This window comes from Monodon monoceros, unplaced genomic scaffold (genome assembly GCF_005190385.1).
Source record: "Monodon monoceros isolate NGI ecotype Baffin Bay Population unplaced genomic scaffold, NGI_Narwhal_1 Super_Scaffold_3, whole genome shotgun sequence".
NCBI lineage: Eukaryota > Metazoa > Chordata > Mammalia > Artiodactyla > Monodontidae > Monodon > Monodon monoceros.
The window spans coordinates 21525309-21539580 of record NW_021703780.1 but is presented as its reverse complement, the minus strand read 5'-3'; the positions used below and the strand labels follow the sequence as shown (position 1 = coordinate 21539580).

General features: G+C 38.6%; 1 protein-coding gene across 7 annotated transcripts in view; it reads left to right on the top strand.

Annotated features, from left to right (window-relative positions):
- SLC17A1 (solute carrier family 17 member 1) overlaps positions 1 to 14272 on the top strand; it is a 218727-nt gene that overhangs the window by 56585 nt on the left and 147870 nt on the right. For 5 of the 7 annotated variants that reach the window (XM_029241968.1, XM_029241969.1, XM_029241970.1 and 2 more), the window contains exon 12: positions 1378 to 1514. In XM_029241968.1, coding sequence (XP_029097801.1) covers positions 1378 to 1512 — 135 coding nt within the window. In that variant the 3' untranslated portion in view covers positions 1513 to 1514. Of the gene's footprint in view, positions 1 to 1377; positions 3775 to 5362; positions 5415 to 14272 lie in introns of those variants that run through there. The other 2 variants (XR_003796578.1, XM_029241967.1) reach the window with 2 other exon arrangements.

The following is a 14272-nucleotide window of genomic DNA, read 5'->3' as shown; positions in this document are numbered from 1 at the left end:
TACTCCAATAAAAATTAATTTTAAAAAAGTTTCTAGGTTGGACTTCAATTCCAAATCAAAATAGATTCTATTAACTTAAAATTACCACAAGCTTTATTATTTATCATTAAATTTCTAAGCACATCTTGGTTTTTTCCTCCACTTTCTGTTTGCCTACTACCTGTCAAATTTGTCGAATTTGGCATGTTTGATTATAGAAATCACTATGATTAAATATATTTAATGTCTACTTTGTCAGGAAACATTGTTTTATTTTTTTCAGTGTCTACTCTTAATTATATTTTAAATGAAATTGATGATGATTTAATAATGGTCAAGTTCTGAAAATAATACATTCTATATAATAAAGTTTCATTTCAAACCAGAAGGAATGGATTGATTTTTTTAAAAACATAGTGGCAAGCCCACCTGAAAAATACAATTACACTCTGTTCTCATATTTACCCCCAAGTTAATTCTAGGTGATTAAAAAATGTAAATGAAGAAAGGAAACAATAAAGATACTAAAGTAAAATAGGGGTTAATAATTATTTAAGCTTTAGGCAGGACATCCTTGAAAAGCATGGCACCAGAGACCAAAACCCAATCACAATGCATTTTACATTTAACTGCATAAAATTTAACCTCAGCTGATGAAAAAGTAAAGGGCAAAGTGGTAAAGAAAATCTGAAACATAACTGAAATTTAATGTCATCTTTGAATATGGATTCCAAAAATAAATTACCTGTGCACAGACCCCACCAACATATTAAAATATATATGACACCATGATTAAGTAGGCCATTTTCTGTGAAAGTAAAAGTGACTCTATCTATTAATAAAATCTGTTAATGAAACTGATCATATTAATAGGCTGAAAGAGAAAATGTGTCAACAATTTTTATAAATAAAGCATATTTGACAAATCTTATTCAAAAGCATTGCTGTATATGTAATTAACCACCAATATATTCAAATTTATATCAACAAAAAGTGAAAAACAACTTTAAAGAAATAAGGGATGGTTTTGTAAATTTTATAAATCTAAACTCTGGATTACTAATCAGTCAGTAACAGTCATGATATAGTCAAATATTTCCTGATATGCAAACATGTTTATGAGATATTTCTAAATGAAAAATCATATGCATTCTTGGCTTTAGTACTATATACATACAATGTCCTTTTCATACATGAAAAATTATATATAATAGATCTAAATCAAAACATGGAAAGATAAATAATGATTATCTTTGTAGAGTGAAATGGCTTTTTTTGTTCCTTATTATAGTGTTTTGCTGTGTTTTAGTGACCTGCATTGAGCCTATATTAATTTTAATATTACATTTTAAATGTTACAAAACACAATTTATAATTTTTTGCACTTTAATTCCTCAGGATCAAGACTCTCCCTGGCTTAAAATCTTCTTCATGATGGTAGCCAATAATGTGATAAGCCTAATCTTCTACCTTATATTTGCTAAAGCAGAAATTCAAGACTGGGCTAAAGAAACACAAAACACTTATCTCTGAAGGTAAGAAGTGATCCGATTAAGGGCAGATTTTGAAGCTGGGGATGCAGGAAAGAGAGGAGCTAAAGATGGCCCCTGAGCAAACTGTGGTATTGCTGACTGAGATGGGAAAAAATATGGGGTGCAGGTTTGGGGGAGAAGAGGGAGCCATGTAAAGTCTGAAACTATTTGACATCCTGATGAGATGGCATGCAGCCCAGCGGATATACCAGTCTAGAATTCTTGAAAGATACTGGGGCTAGAGATATAAATTTGTGAGTCTGGGCCTCTCTAACATCTAAAGGTGAGGAAGAGAGGGGGATGCTTGCAAGGGAAACTGGGAAGGGCCTTTGGTGAAGTAGGAAAGACAGTTGAAGAATGTGGTGTCTAAGAAGAAAAGTGAAAAAGGTGGGAATGAGTACCCGTGGTAAATGCTATCAAGGGGTCAAATTATATAAGGTCTGTGAATTTATTAATGGGTCTGGCAAGAGTTACTTTAAAGGTGATCCTGACTAGAGTGGTTTTCAAATGAGTGATGGAGACAAAGCGTCCATTAAAGTTCAAAGGAGAATCTGATATTGTGCCTTTCTTCTCTAAACTCTGTCAGTGGTAAATAAATAAATAGGAAAAATGTATTTTTGTAGAATTAGTTCAGCTAGTACACAAATAAGAATTGATAGATGTAGAAAATGCCTATTTTGCAAACCCCAGTGAATTAAGGGATCTAGGGTTGAGCATCAGTGGCTGATATCACAAAGAGAGACATAGAGACATTGTGTACATCCTGGCGAAAAAACGCACCACCATCAAGGTCTTGCTAAAAAGATCAAACTGAATGTGATCAAGCCTCAGGATAAGCTACTGTTTTCTAATAAATACAGAAAATAGAGAATATGTTGAACTAAATCCTAAGGGTATCATCAGCAAATCTAAACTGTCTTATAATTGTCTTTAACAAATGAATTATAAGGAAAAAGAAGAGTGATGGAGGGGGAGTCTCTGATTCAAAGAGACTTAAAAGACATACAAAATGGGGCTTCCCTGGTGGCACAGTGGTTGAGAGTCTGCCTGCCGATGCAGGGGACACAGGTTCGTGCCCCAGTCCAGGAAGATCCCACATGCCGCAGAGTGGCTGGGCCCGTGAGCCATGGCCACTGAGCCTGCGCGTCCAGAGCCTGTGCTCCGCAATGGGAGAGGCCACAGCAGTGAGAGGCCCGCGTACCGCAAAAAAAAAAAAAAGACATACAAAATGTTTAAAAACTGACAAAACTAAAGTCTACAGTGATACATATGTGGGTAATAAATCTACAAAGACATGCACAGAAGACATTACACTAAATGTCAGGATAGTCATTACCTGTAGGGGGAGGGAGAGGTTGTGATTAGGAGAGACCACATGGAAAACTGCTGGGATCCTGGTGATAGTCTGTTTTTCATATCCAAATTTATGATTAAAAGAGTGTTCATTGGGTGGAGACTTTAGGGTTCTCTATATAGAGTACCATGTCATCTTCAAATGATGACAGTTTTACCTCTTCCCTTCTGATTTGGATACATTTTATTTCTTTTTCTTGTCTGATTGCTATGGCTAAGGAAGTGGAGACAGCAAGAGTAGACAGCCCTATAAAGGAGAGCTGAGAAACGTCATGGTACAGTGGGGAGTTTTTTGTATGTTTGTTGTTTTAGAATTAGATGTAATAGTATATAAACTGATGGTATAATCTAATAGTGAGGTTTCACAATATTGGAGAGAAAATGCACATGCAGAATTAAACTACTTGATTTACCAAGACTTGTTCATACTATGAGACTTAGGTTGAAGCAGCAGCTGAGGCCCTGTCCATAGGGAACTTAGAGAGCATGGCACAGAGGATGGAGGTGTGCCTCAGTGGGCACTTGCAGTATAGCTCTCCTTGAAGACTGTGAGCTTCTGCAAGGTACAGCCTAATGGCTTCACCCACTGAAAATCATCCCAGGTCTTCACCCAGGTCCCCTCTTCCTCTCCCTAAAAAACCATCATGATAGAGAGAGAGTCAGGCTGGTGAAGGGGCTCTGACCATCATGCACATGTGTACATCCATAGAAAAAAAAAGGGGAGCAATGCACCAGGCTGTAGAAGTCTGGAGAGTTCTGCCTTTCTTGGTCAGGAAGTGCTGCTGCTACTGATAACAGCAATTTTATAGGCTAAGAAAGTATTTGTGCTCAAGTAAACTTTTATTACACAATTATGTACATATTAAAAAATGGTGTGTATGATTCCTCGTTTAAAAAAAAAAAAAAAAAAGTCCAGAGGGGATGAAATCCAAGCACAGTGCAGAGGCTGGCCTTGGATACAAACCCAGAGTTTACTCATAGTAGCTGAGAGAAAGTAGGGTTTATGGACACAGACTTGGTAGGTCAACACATAGGTTGGCATTTTGTCTGTGCAATAAACAGTGAGGTTTTCACTTAAACTGTCCTCACTTCTTTTTTCTTTTTTTTCTGTTCAGTGGCAGTGATTTCTCCTACTCTGTTTTCCAGCTCACTGATCTGTTCCTCTGTATCATTTAGTCTACTATTGATTCCTTCTATTATATTCTTCATTTCAGTTATTGTATTCTTCATCTCTGTTTGGTTGTTCTTTTATATTTTCTAACTCTTTGTTGAAAACTTCTAATTTCTCATTCTGTGCATCCATTCTTCTCCCGAGTTCTTTCATCATCTTTATGATCATTACTCTGAACTCTTTCTCAGGTAGATTGCCTATCTCCACTTCACTTAGTTCTACTTCTGGGGTTTTATCTTGTTCCTTCATCTGGGACATGTTCTTCTGCCACGTCATTTTGTCTCAGTTGCTATTACTATTTTTATGTATGTAGTTGGTTAGTTATATTTCTCGACCTTGGAGAAGTAGCCTTCTGTAGGAGAAGTCCTATGCATTCTTGCAGCATACTCCTCTCTTGTCACCCAAGGTATAAGCTTTAGGGATTCCCCCTAAAAGGGCTGTGTGTTGTGGTCCTTCTGTTGTGGCAGTCTGCCTATGTGGGTGGTCTGGTAGGCTTGGTTGGCCCCTGGCCTGGTTTGTTGCCAGGCCTTGCCTTGTGTGGCTGCTGTTGCCTAGTAGGGCCTGGTCACAGGTGGCTGACTGCAGAGCCCCTCCCAGGGCCCCAGGGTTAGTGCTGGCTCGCTGGTGGGTAGAGTAATGCTCCAGAAGGCTCCAGTGCTGTTCCCCCCCGCCCCGCCCCGCCATTGGTGGGTGAAGCCAGGTCCTAGTGTTAGTGATGGACTACTGGCAGGCAGAGCCAGGTCCTGGAGTCTGGCTGCAGGGCCCAGGGATCCCAGAGCTGCTTTCAGATTGCTGGGGGAAGGGGTGGGGTTCCTGACACAGTTGCATATGAGGTCCTTCATGTCCCTGTGTTGTTCTGCTAGTGGGCAGGGCTGGGGCCCAGCTGGTCCCAGGATAGGGTGTGGCCTGCTACGAGTGTGCTGTGTGGCGCTGAGGCTGTGGAACTGTGGTTTTCCTGTGTCTGGTGTCTGCCTCCTGGTGGGTGAGGCTGGTCTGGAAGCTAGTTCAGGCTTCCTGGAGGGCAGGGTCAGTGCCTGCCCACTGGTGGGAGGAGCTGGGTTTTGGTCTTCTGGTGGGCAGGGCTGTGTGTAGACGCCATGTCTAGAGGCAGCTGTGGGCTCAGGAAGTTTTTAGGCAGCCTGTCTGCTGATGGATGGGGTTGTGTCCCCACCCAGTTAGTTGTTTGGTCTGAGGCATCCCAGCATTCCAGACTGTTGGGTGGGGCCAGGTCTTGGTGCTAACAAGCCAGAGAGAGGATCCCACACAGTGGCACCCACCAGCATCAGTGGCTCCCAAATATGTATGTCACCAGTGTCTGTGTCCCCAGGGTGAGCCGCAGCTGCCCCTCACCTCTCCAGGAGACTCTCCAAGACCAGCAGGTAAGTGTGGCCCGGGCTTGTATCAAATTACTGCTTGTGCCCTGGGTCCTGGTGCATGTGAGGTTTTGTGTGCACCCCTTAAGAGTGAAGCCATGAAGCCTCTATTTCCCACAGTCCATTGGGACTCCTGAAATTAAGACCCACAGGCCTTCAAAACCAAATGCTTTGGGGGCTTGTCTTCCTGGTGTAGGACCCCCAGGCTGGGGAACCTGATGTGGGGCTCAGAACTCTCCTATGGGGAAACTTCTGTACTATAATTATTCTCCAGTTTGGTTGCCCACCTGAGCATATAGGACTTGATTATATTGTGAGTCCTCCCCTCCTACCCATCTCATTGTGGTTCTTCTTTCGGCCTTTAGTTGTAGATCTTTTTCTGATAGGTTTCAGTCATTTTCATAGATGATTATTCTGCAAGTAGTGATTCTGATGTGTTTGTGAGAGGAGATGAGCTCAGGGTCTTTCTACGCCCACATCTTGACCAATCGCCAAGGTTTTTACTTAAGAGACAGGAGTTGAGAGAAATGGAAAGAAAAGGAATCCACACTGGAAAAGGGTAAAATTACCATTATGAGTTGATGATATGATTGTTTACCTAGAAAATATAACTGGGTTGGCTGCAAAGCTACAGAAACAATAAGTGCACACAGTAAGTTTCCTGACTAACCTATTAATACAGAAAATTTTTTTCATGTTAAACAATAACTAGTTAGCAAATTTATTGAAAGAAATGATCCAAATGATGGTTGGAGGGAAATCTGATATGATCGATCAAAACTTTATTTGACTCAGTTTGCCAGCACCAAGAAATTTCCAAAATGGTGCACTCACAAAACTTCACCAGGATGCATTTATGCTCAAGATTGCTGATTAGAAATGACAAAAATCTGGATCTGGAATTAAACATGTCTATCAATGGCATCTTCGTTAATAAATTTTGTAAGTGAATGGAATATAACCAGCAGCTGAAAAATATGGGATCTCATACAAATATTTTAATATAGATATTACTGAGGCCATTGTTATGAATAAGCACATAACAACACTAGGAAATATTCCATAGGTGTTAGCAAAAGTTCATCTTCTATTTCCAAGGTACAGAGTTGGGCACAGCTATGGAAGAAATCACACTACTTTATTCAGACCCTATAAATCTTACTTGTTTCTATATATTTGACCTATTTAAATACTAAAAGTTTTTAGTTTAGATTTTAGTTTAGTTTTATACTAAAGTTTTCCATGATTGTTATTTCTATTCATTTCTGTTTATGTCCAAGCAGTCATTATTGAATATTCTGATGTTATATTACAATTTCAAAAAGATTTTGACAAGTATATCTTAATTGAAAATTTAATTTTGATTTTGTAAAGTTATCAGCCTTTTCCATTTTTTGATTTTTACTCACTTGACTTTCTGATATTGAATCCTCAAATTTTATGCATGTGTGTGCTCATTTTAGATTCCCAGGAATACTTTTTCATAGCCTTTAAATTCCGCCTTTCTGAGTCATTTCATTTTGTATGTGTTCCTTACAAAGGGTATATATTTGGGTTCAATAATTTCACCCATTCCAAGAGTTGTCTCCTATGTTAGCTGAGTTTAACCCAACTGCATTCATTATGTTTACAAATATACTTCATTTTCTGTCATTTTATTTTATATTCCCTTAAAAAAAAGTCCTCCTCCTCCTGCCCCCTTGCCTGCCTCTAGTAATTTGGAAGGTTTATGGAATATTGTAAGTTTGGGTTGTGCTTACACTCTAATGAAATCTTTGAAAATGTGTTCATTTTCCATTACCATGCTACATTCTTTTCCTGCCAAAATATTTAACATATTCGACTTTTCTAATTACTTTTCTCTGGCTAGGACCAATTCTCCCTGAGTTGTAATTCCCCAAGCATGGTGTGGGTAGAATTTCCTCAGTTCTCCTGTTTACCTGGTCGCTGTTTCCATCTTCCCATCAGTCTGCAGCTGGAGGTCTGGGAGTTTGAATCCACTTTTCAGACCCTAGGCAAGAGGACAGCTCAGGGAACACCAGCCTGGGTAATGGGGTAGTTCCGGAGACGTTTTCCTTAGCTTTGCTTTTTGTTTTGATGTGCTGATGGTTGTTTCTTCAGTCATCTGCGTCTTCAGGGCTGTCAGCCATAATCAGCGGTATTTTTCCCTGTCAGTCTAACTGACACACTGTTGCAAAGGTAACCAATCCCAGCTTCCCATCTTTATTTAAGAAATTGGGGAAAACAAGAAAGGGCTGAGTCACAGCCACGTGTTTCTCCTCCAGCCCAGAAGCCATTGCCAAAGGGCCTGGGACGCCAGAATTGCAAGGGTCCACCTGGTTCCCAGATGCCCTGGCCCTGGGGCATTACCCTCTCTTACTCCCAGAGGAATGTACCAAACTTTTGAGTCTGGTAGGCATCGTGAGTTGATTTCCAATGTTGCTTTTTCATTTGATCCCCATTATTTTGAATTTAGCAAATAGTCTTTGTTGGTTTTGGCATGGTGTAGTGCTCTAGTCTTTGTAATTTTCTGATTTTGCTTCTTTGAATTTATTTCAGTGGGTTCCAGACATAGTAGTTGTGTAAAGGGACATACATTCTGCCTGTGAAAGTTTGTTTAGAGCAAGGCTTCTCAACTTTTTTGTGATGGACCTCAATTCACAATATAATGCCCAGAACTCCAAAGGAGAAAGATTATAGTGAAATAGTTATCAAGATATTTTAAAAACATGTTTATGATCATATATATGCTCCTTTATTAATTCATTAAATAATGAGAACTAATTACAGGTCTAATAGAACCATTGTAATTTCAAAACAGTGTTGAGCAAAACAGTATATTTTGCGATATTGGTAATAACTGTAATGACACAAGAAGATATATGTGATTTCTTATGCTGTCAGTCATCAGTACTGCTAATATTACTGTGGTTTGTTGCCTACATTCATAATAGATAGAAATGTTAAATTTCAGCCAGAGGTTGGGGATATAAAGATGTAATTTTTTTCTATAAAGTTCGCAGATCCCAGATTAAGAACCCCTGCTTTCTAATATTCAACCAGATTAAAAAAATACTTTTAAAGCATTTTTATAAGTGCTGAGAAGAGAGCTACGTCGTCAGGACTTATTCCTAAAGGAGATTTATGTTTTGTTGTGTGTGGTAGGGTGTGTGGGGAGGGGGGTATAGGGAGAGAAGATGAATGATATCTATAGTTTAAAAGTTAAGAAAATTCCAGGTACTAATAGCCCATAAAGAACATGAAAGAGGGTAACGTGATAGAGAGAGTCCAGGAGAGCTGCTTTAGTTGCAGATACAGGACGTTACATTTGTGTTGAGACTTCGGTGATGAGAAGGAGAGCCTCATGACAATCAGGGGAAAGAGTGCTCCGAGCATCAAAAATAACCAAGGGAAGGACCTAGAGATGGGAATGAGCTCAGTCTACCTAAGAGGGAGAGCAGAGGGCAGTGTGGTTGGAATCTAGTGAGTGATGGAAAGTGAGATTGGGAACTAGTTAAGGGCCAGATCCTGTAGAGCTTGAAGATCATGGTAAGAGCTTGGTCTGAATTTAATTCTATTTATAATTGGATCAATTAAATGCTTTTGAGGAGGGAGGTGACTTGCCTAATTAATGCTGTATAGAGATCCTCTGGCTACCTTCTAGAAAAGGGTCTCTAGGAAAACAAGAGTGGAGGCAGGGAGACCAGACTGAGGCTGTTTCAGAAGTTCATGTCAAAGATGTTTGTGGAGTGGGCTAAGATGGAGGCAGAAGGAATGGTGAGAAGCAGTTAGATGTAGACTCTGCAGGTGGAGCTGGGCAGACATGGCAGGGAGATTATGGATTGTGCAGGAGAGAGAAGAAACAAGGATGGGACCCAGATTTTGGTTTTCACAACTAAGTGAATAAGGAAGTACATTACACAGAGCTCTCAGCATTTCATTCATGGTGTGTTGTCATACTTGCCTTTGCCACCTAACTGTTTTCCATAGCGGCAGTACCATTTTACATTTCCACAAGCAATGTGTGAGGGTTCCAATTCTCTGCATCCTTGCATTTGTTATTTCCTGTTTTGTTGTTTTATTATAGCCATCTATTGCGTTTGAAGTGGTTTTGATTTGTGTTTCTCTAATGATTTCTTTTAACATCTTTACTGGAGTATAATTGCTTTACAATGTTGTGTTAGTTTCTGCTGTATCACAAAGTGAATCAGCTATATACATATATCCCAATATCCCCTCCGTCTTGTGTCTCCCTCCCACCCTCCCTATCCCATCCCTCTATGTGGTCACAAAGCACCAAGCTGATCTCCCTGTGCTATGTGGCTGCTTCCCACTAGCTATCTATTTTACATTTGGGAGTGTATATATGTAAATGCCACTCTCTCACTTCATCCCAGCTTACCTTTCCCCCACCTGATGTCCTCAAGTCCATTCTCTATGTCTGTGTCCTTATTCCTCTCCTGCCCCTAGGTTCTTCAAACCATTTTTACTTTTAGACTCCATATAAATGTGTTGGCATATGGTATTTGTTTTTCTCTTTCTGACTTACTTCACTCTGTATGACAGACTCTAGGTCCATCCACCTCACTACAAATAACTCAATTTCGTTTTTTTATGGCTGAGTAATATTCCATTGTATATGTGTGCCACATCTTCTTTATCCATTCATCTGTCGATGGACACTTAGGTTGCTTCCATACCCTGGCTATTGTAAATAGAGCTGCAATGAACATTGTGGTACATGACACTTTTTGAATTACGGTTTTCTCGGGGTTTATGCCCAGTAGAGGGATTGCTGGGTCATATGGTAGTTCTAGTTTTAGTTTTTTAAGAAACCTCCATACTGTTCTCCATAGTTGCTATATCAATTTACTTTCCCACCAACAGTGCAAGAAGGTACCCTTTTCTCCACACCCTCTCCAGCATTTATTGTTTGTAGATTTTTTGATGATAGTCACTCTGACTGGTGTGAGGTGACACCTTATTGTAGTTTTGATTTGCATTTCTCCCATGATTAGTGATGTTGAGCATCCTTTCATGTGTTTGATGGCAATCTGTACATCTTCTTTGGAGAAATGTCTATTTAAGTTCTGCCCATTTTTTGATTGGGTTGCTTGTTCTTTGGGTATTGAGCTGCATGAGCTGCTTGTAGATTTTGGAGATTAATCCTTTGTCAGTTGCTTCATTTGCACATATTTTCTCCCATTCTGAGAGTTGTCTTTCCATCTTGTTTATGGTTTCCTTTGCTGTGCAAAAGATTTTAAGTTTCATTAGGTCCCATTTGTTTATTTTTGTTTGTATTTCCATTTCTCTAGGAGGTGGGTCTAGAGGATCTTGCTGTGTTCTACCTATGTTTTCTTCTAAGAGCTTGATAGTGTCTGGCCTTACATTTAGGTCTTTAATCCATTTTGAGTTTATTTTTGTGTATGGTGTTAGGGAGTGTTTTAATTTCATTCTTTTACATGTAGCTGTCCAGTTTTCCCAGCACCACTTATTGAAGAGGCTGTCTTTTCTCCGTTGTATATTCAGGCCTCCTTTATCAAAAATAAGGTGATCATAGGTGCATGGGTTTATCTCTGGGCTTTCTATCTTCTTCCATTGATCTATATTTCTGTTTTTGTGCCAGTATCATACTGTCTTGATTACTGTAGCTTTGTAGTATAGTCTGAAGTCTGGGAGTCTGATTCCTCGAGCTCCGTTTTTCTTTCTCAAGATTGCTTTGGCTCTTCAGGGTCTTTTGTGTTTCCATACAAATTGTGGAATTTTTGTTCTAGTTCTGTGAAAAATGCCATTGGTAGTTTGATAAGGATTGCATTGAATCTGTAGATTGCTTTGGGTAGTATAGTCATTTTCACAGTGTTGATTCTTCCAATCCAAGAATATGGTATAGCTCTCCATCTGTTTGTATCATCTTTAATTTCTTTCATCAGTGTCTTATAGTTTTCTGCATACAGGTCTTTTGTTTCCCTAGGTAGGTTTATTCCTAGGTATTTTATTCTTTTTTTTGCAATGTAAATGGGAATGTTTCCTTAATTTCTCTTTCTGATTTTTCATCATTAATGTATAGGAATGCAAGAGATTTCTGTGCATTAATTTTGTATCCTGCTACTTTACCAAATTCATTAATTAGTTCTAGTAGTTTTCTGGTGGCATCATTAGGGTTCACTATGTATAGTATCAGTTCATCTGTAAACAGTGACAACTTTACTTCTTCTTTTCCGATTTGGATTCCTTTTATTTCTTTTTGTTCTCTGACTGCAGTTGCTAAAACTTCCAAAACTATGTTGAATAATAGTGATGAGAATGCACAACCTTGTCTTCTTCCTGATCTTAGTGGAAATGGTTTCAATTTTTCACCATTGAGAATGATGTTGGCTGTGGGTTTGCAATATATGGGCTTTATTATGTTGAGGTAAGTTCCCTCCAAGCCTAGTTTCTGGAGGGTTTTTTTTTTTTATCATAAATGGGTGTTGGATTTTGTTGCAAGCTTTTTCTGCATCTATTGAGATGATCACATGGTTTTTCTCCTTCACTTTGTTAATATGGTTTATCACATTGATTGATTTTCATATATTGAAGAATCCTTGCATTCCTGGGATAAATCCCATTTGATCCTGGTGTATCCTTTTAATGTGCTGTTGGATTCTGTTTGCTAGTATTTTGTTGAGGATTTTTGCATCTATGTTCATCAGTGATATTGGCCTGTAGTTTTCTTTCTTTGTGATATCTTTGTCTGGTTTTGGTATCAGGGTTATGGTGGCCTCGTAGAATGAGTTTGGGAGTGTTCCTCCCTCTGCTATATTTTGGAAGAGTTTGAGAAGGACAGTTGTTATCTCTTCTTTAAATGTTTGATAGAATTCAACTGTGAAGCCATCTGGTCCTGGGCTTTTGTTTGTTCGAAGATTTTTAATCACAATCTCAATTTCAGTGCTTGTGATTCGTCTGTTTATATTTACTATTTCTTCCTGGTTCAGTCTCAGAAGGTTGTGCTTTTCTAAGAATTTGCCCATTTCTCCCAGGTTTCCAATTTATTGGCATATAGTTGCTTGTAGTAATCTCTCATGGTCCTTTGTATATCTGCAGTGTCAGTTGTTACTTCTCCATTTTCATTTCTAATTCTGTTGATTTGAGTCTTCTCCCTTTTTTTCTTGATGAGTCTGGCTAATGCTTTATCAAGTTTTTTTTTATCTTCTCAAAGAACCAGCTTTTAGTTTTATTGATCTTTGCTATTGTTTCCTTCAAGTCTTTTTCATTTATTTCTGATCTGATCTTTATGATTTCTTTCCTTCTGCTAACTTTGGAGTTTTTTTGTTCTTCTTTCTCTAATTGCTTTAGGTGTAAGGTTAGGTTGTTTATTTGAGATTTTTCTTGTTTCTTGAGGTAGGATTGTATTGCTGTAAACTTCCGTCTTAGAACTGCTTTTGCTGCATCCCGTAGGTTTTGGGTCATTGTGCTTTCATTGTCATTTGTTTCTAGGTACTTTTTGATTTCCTCTTTGATTTCTTCAGTGATCTCTTGGTTATTTAGTAGTGTATTGCTTAGCATCCATGTGTTTGTATTTTTTACAGATTTTTTTCCTGTAATTGATATCTAGTCTCATAGCATTGTGATTGGAAAAGACTTGATATGATTTCAGTTTTCTTAAATTTACCAAGGCTTGATTTGTGACCTAAGATATGATCCATCCTGGAGAATGTTCCATGAGCACTTGAGAAGAAAGCGTATTCTGTTGTTTTTGGATGGAATGTCCTATGAATATCAATTAAATCCATCTTGTTTAATGTGTCATTTAAAGCTTGTGTTTCTTTATTTTTTTTCATTTTGGATGCTCTGTCCATCGGTGAAAGTGGGGTGTTAAAGTCCCCTGCTATGATTGTGTTACCGTTGATTTCCCTTTTTATGGCTGTTAGCATTTGCCTTATGTATTGAGGTGCCCCTATGTTGGGTGCATAAATATTTACAATTGTTATATCGTCTTCTTGATCATTATGTAGTGTCTTTGTCTCTTGTAATAGTCTTTATTTTGAAGTCTATTTTGTCTGATATGAGAATTGCTGCTCCAGCTTTCTTCTGATTTCCATTTGCATGGAATATCTTTTTCCATCCCCTCACTTTCAGTCTGTATGTTTCCCTAGGTCTGAACTGGTTCTCTTGTAGACAGCATATATACGGGTCTTGTTTTTGTATCCATTCAGCCAGTCTATGTCTTTTGGTTGGAGCATTTTATCCATTTACATTTAAGGTAATTATTGATATGTACGCGCCTATGACCATTTTCTTAATTGTTTTGGGTTTGTTATTGTAGGTCTTTTTCTTCTCTTGTGTTTCCTGCCTAGAGAAGTTCCTTTAGTGTTTGTTGTAAAGCTGGTTTGGTGGTGCTGAATTCTCTTAGCTTTTGCTTGTCTGTAAAGGTTTTATTTTCTCCACCAAATCTGAATGAGATCCTTGCTGGGTAGAGTAATCTTGCTTGTAGATTTTCCCCTTTCATCACTTTAAATATGTCCTGCCACTCCCTTCTGGCTTGTAGAGTTTCTGCTGAAAGATCAGCTGTTAACCTTATGGGGATTCCCTCATATGTTATTTGTTGTTTTTCCCTTGCTGCTTTTAATATTTTTTTCTTTGTATTTTATTTTTCATAGTTTGATTAATATGTGTCTTGGCGTGTTTCTCCTTGGATTTATCCTGTATGGGACTCTCTGCACTTCCTGGGCTTGATTGACTATTTCCTTTCCCATATTGGGGAAGTTTTCAACTATAATCTCTTCAAATATTTTCTCAGTCCCTTGCTTTTTCTCTTCTTCTTCTGGGACCCCTATAATTCGAATGTTGGTGTGTTTAATGTTGTCCCAGAGGTCTCTGAGACT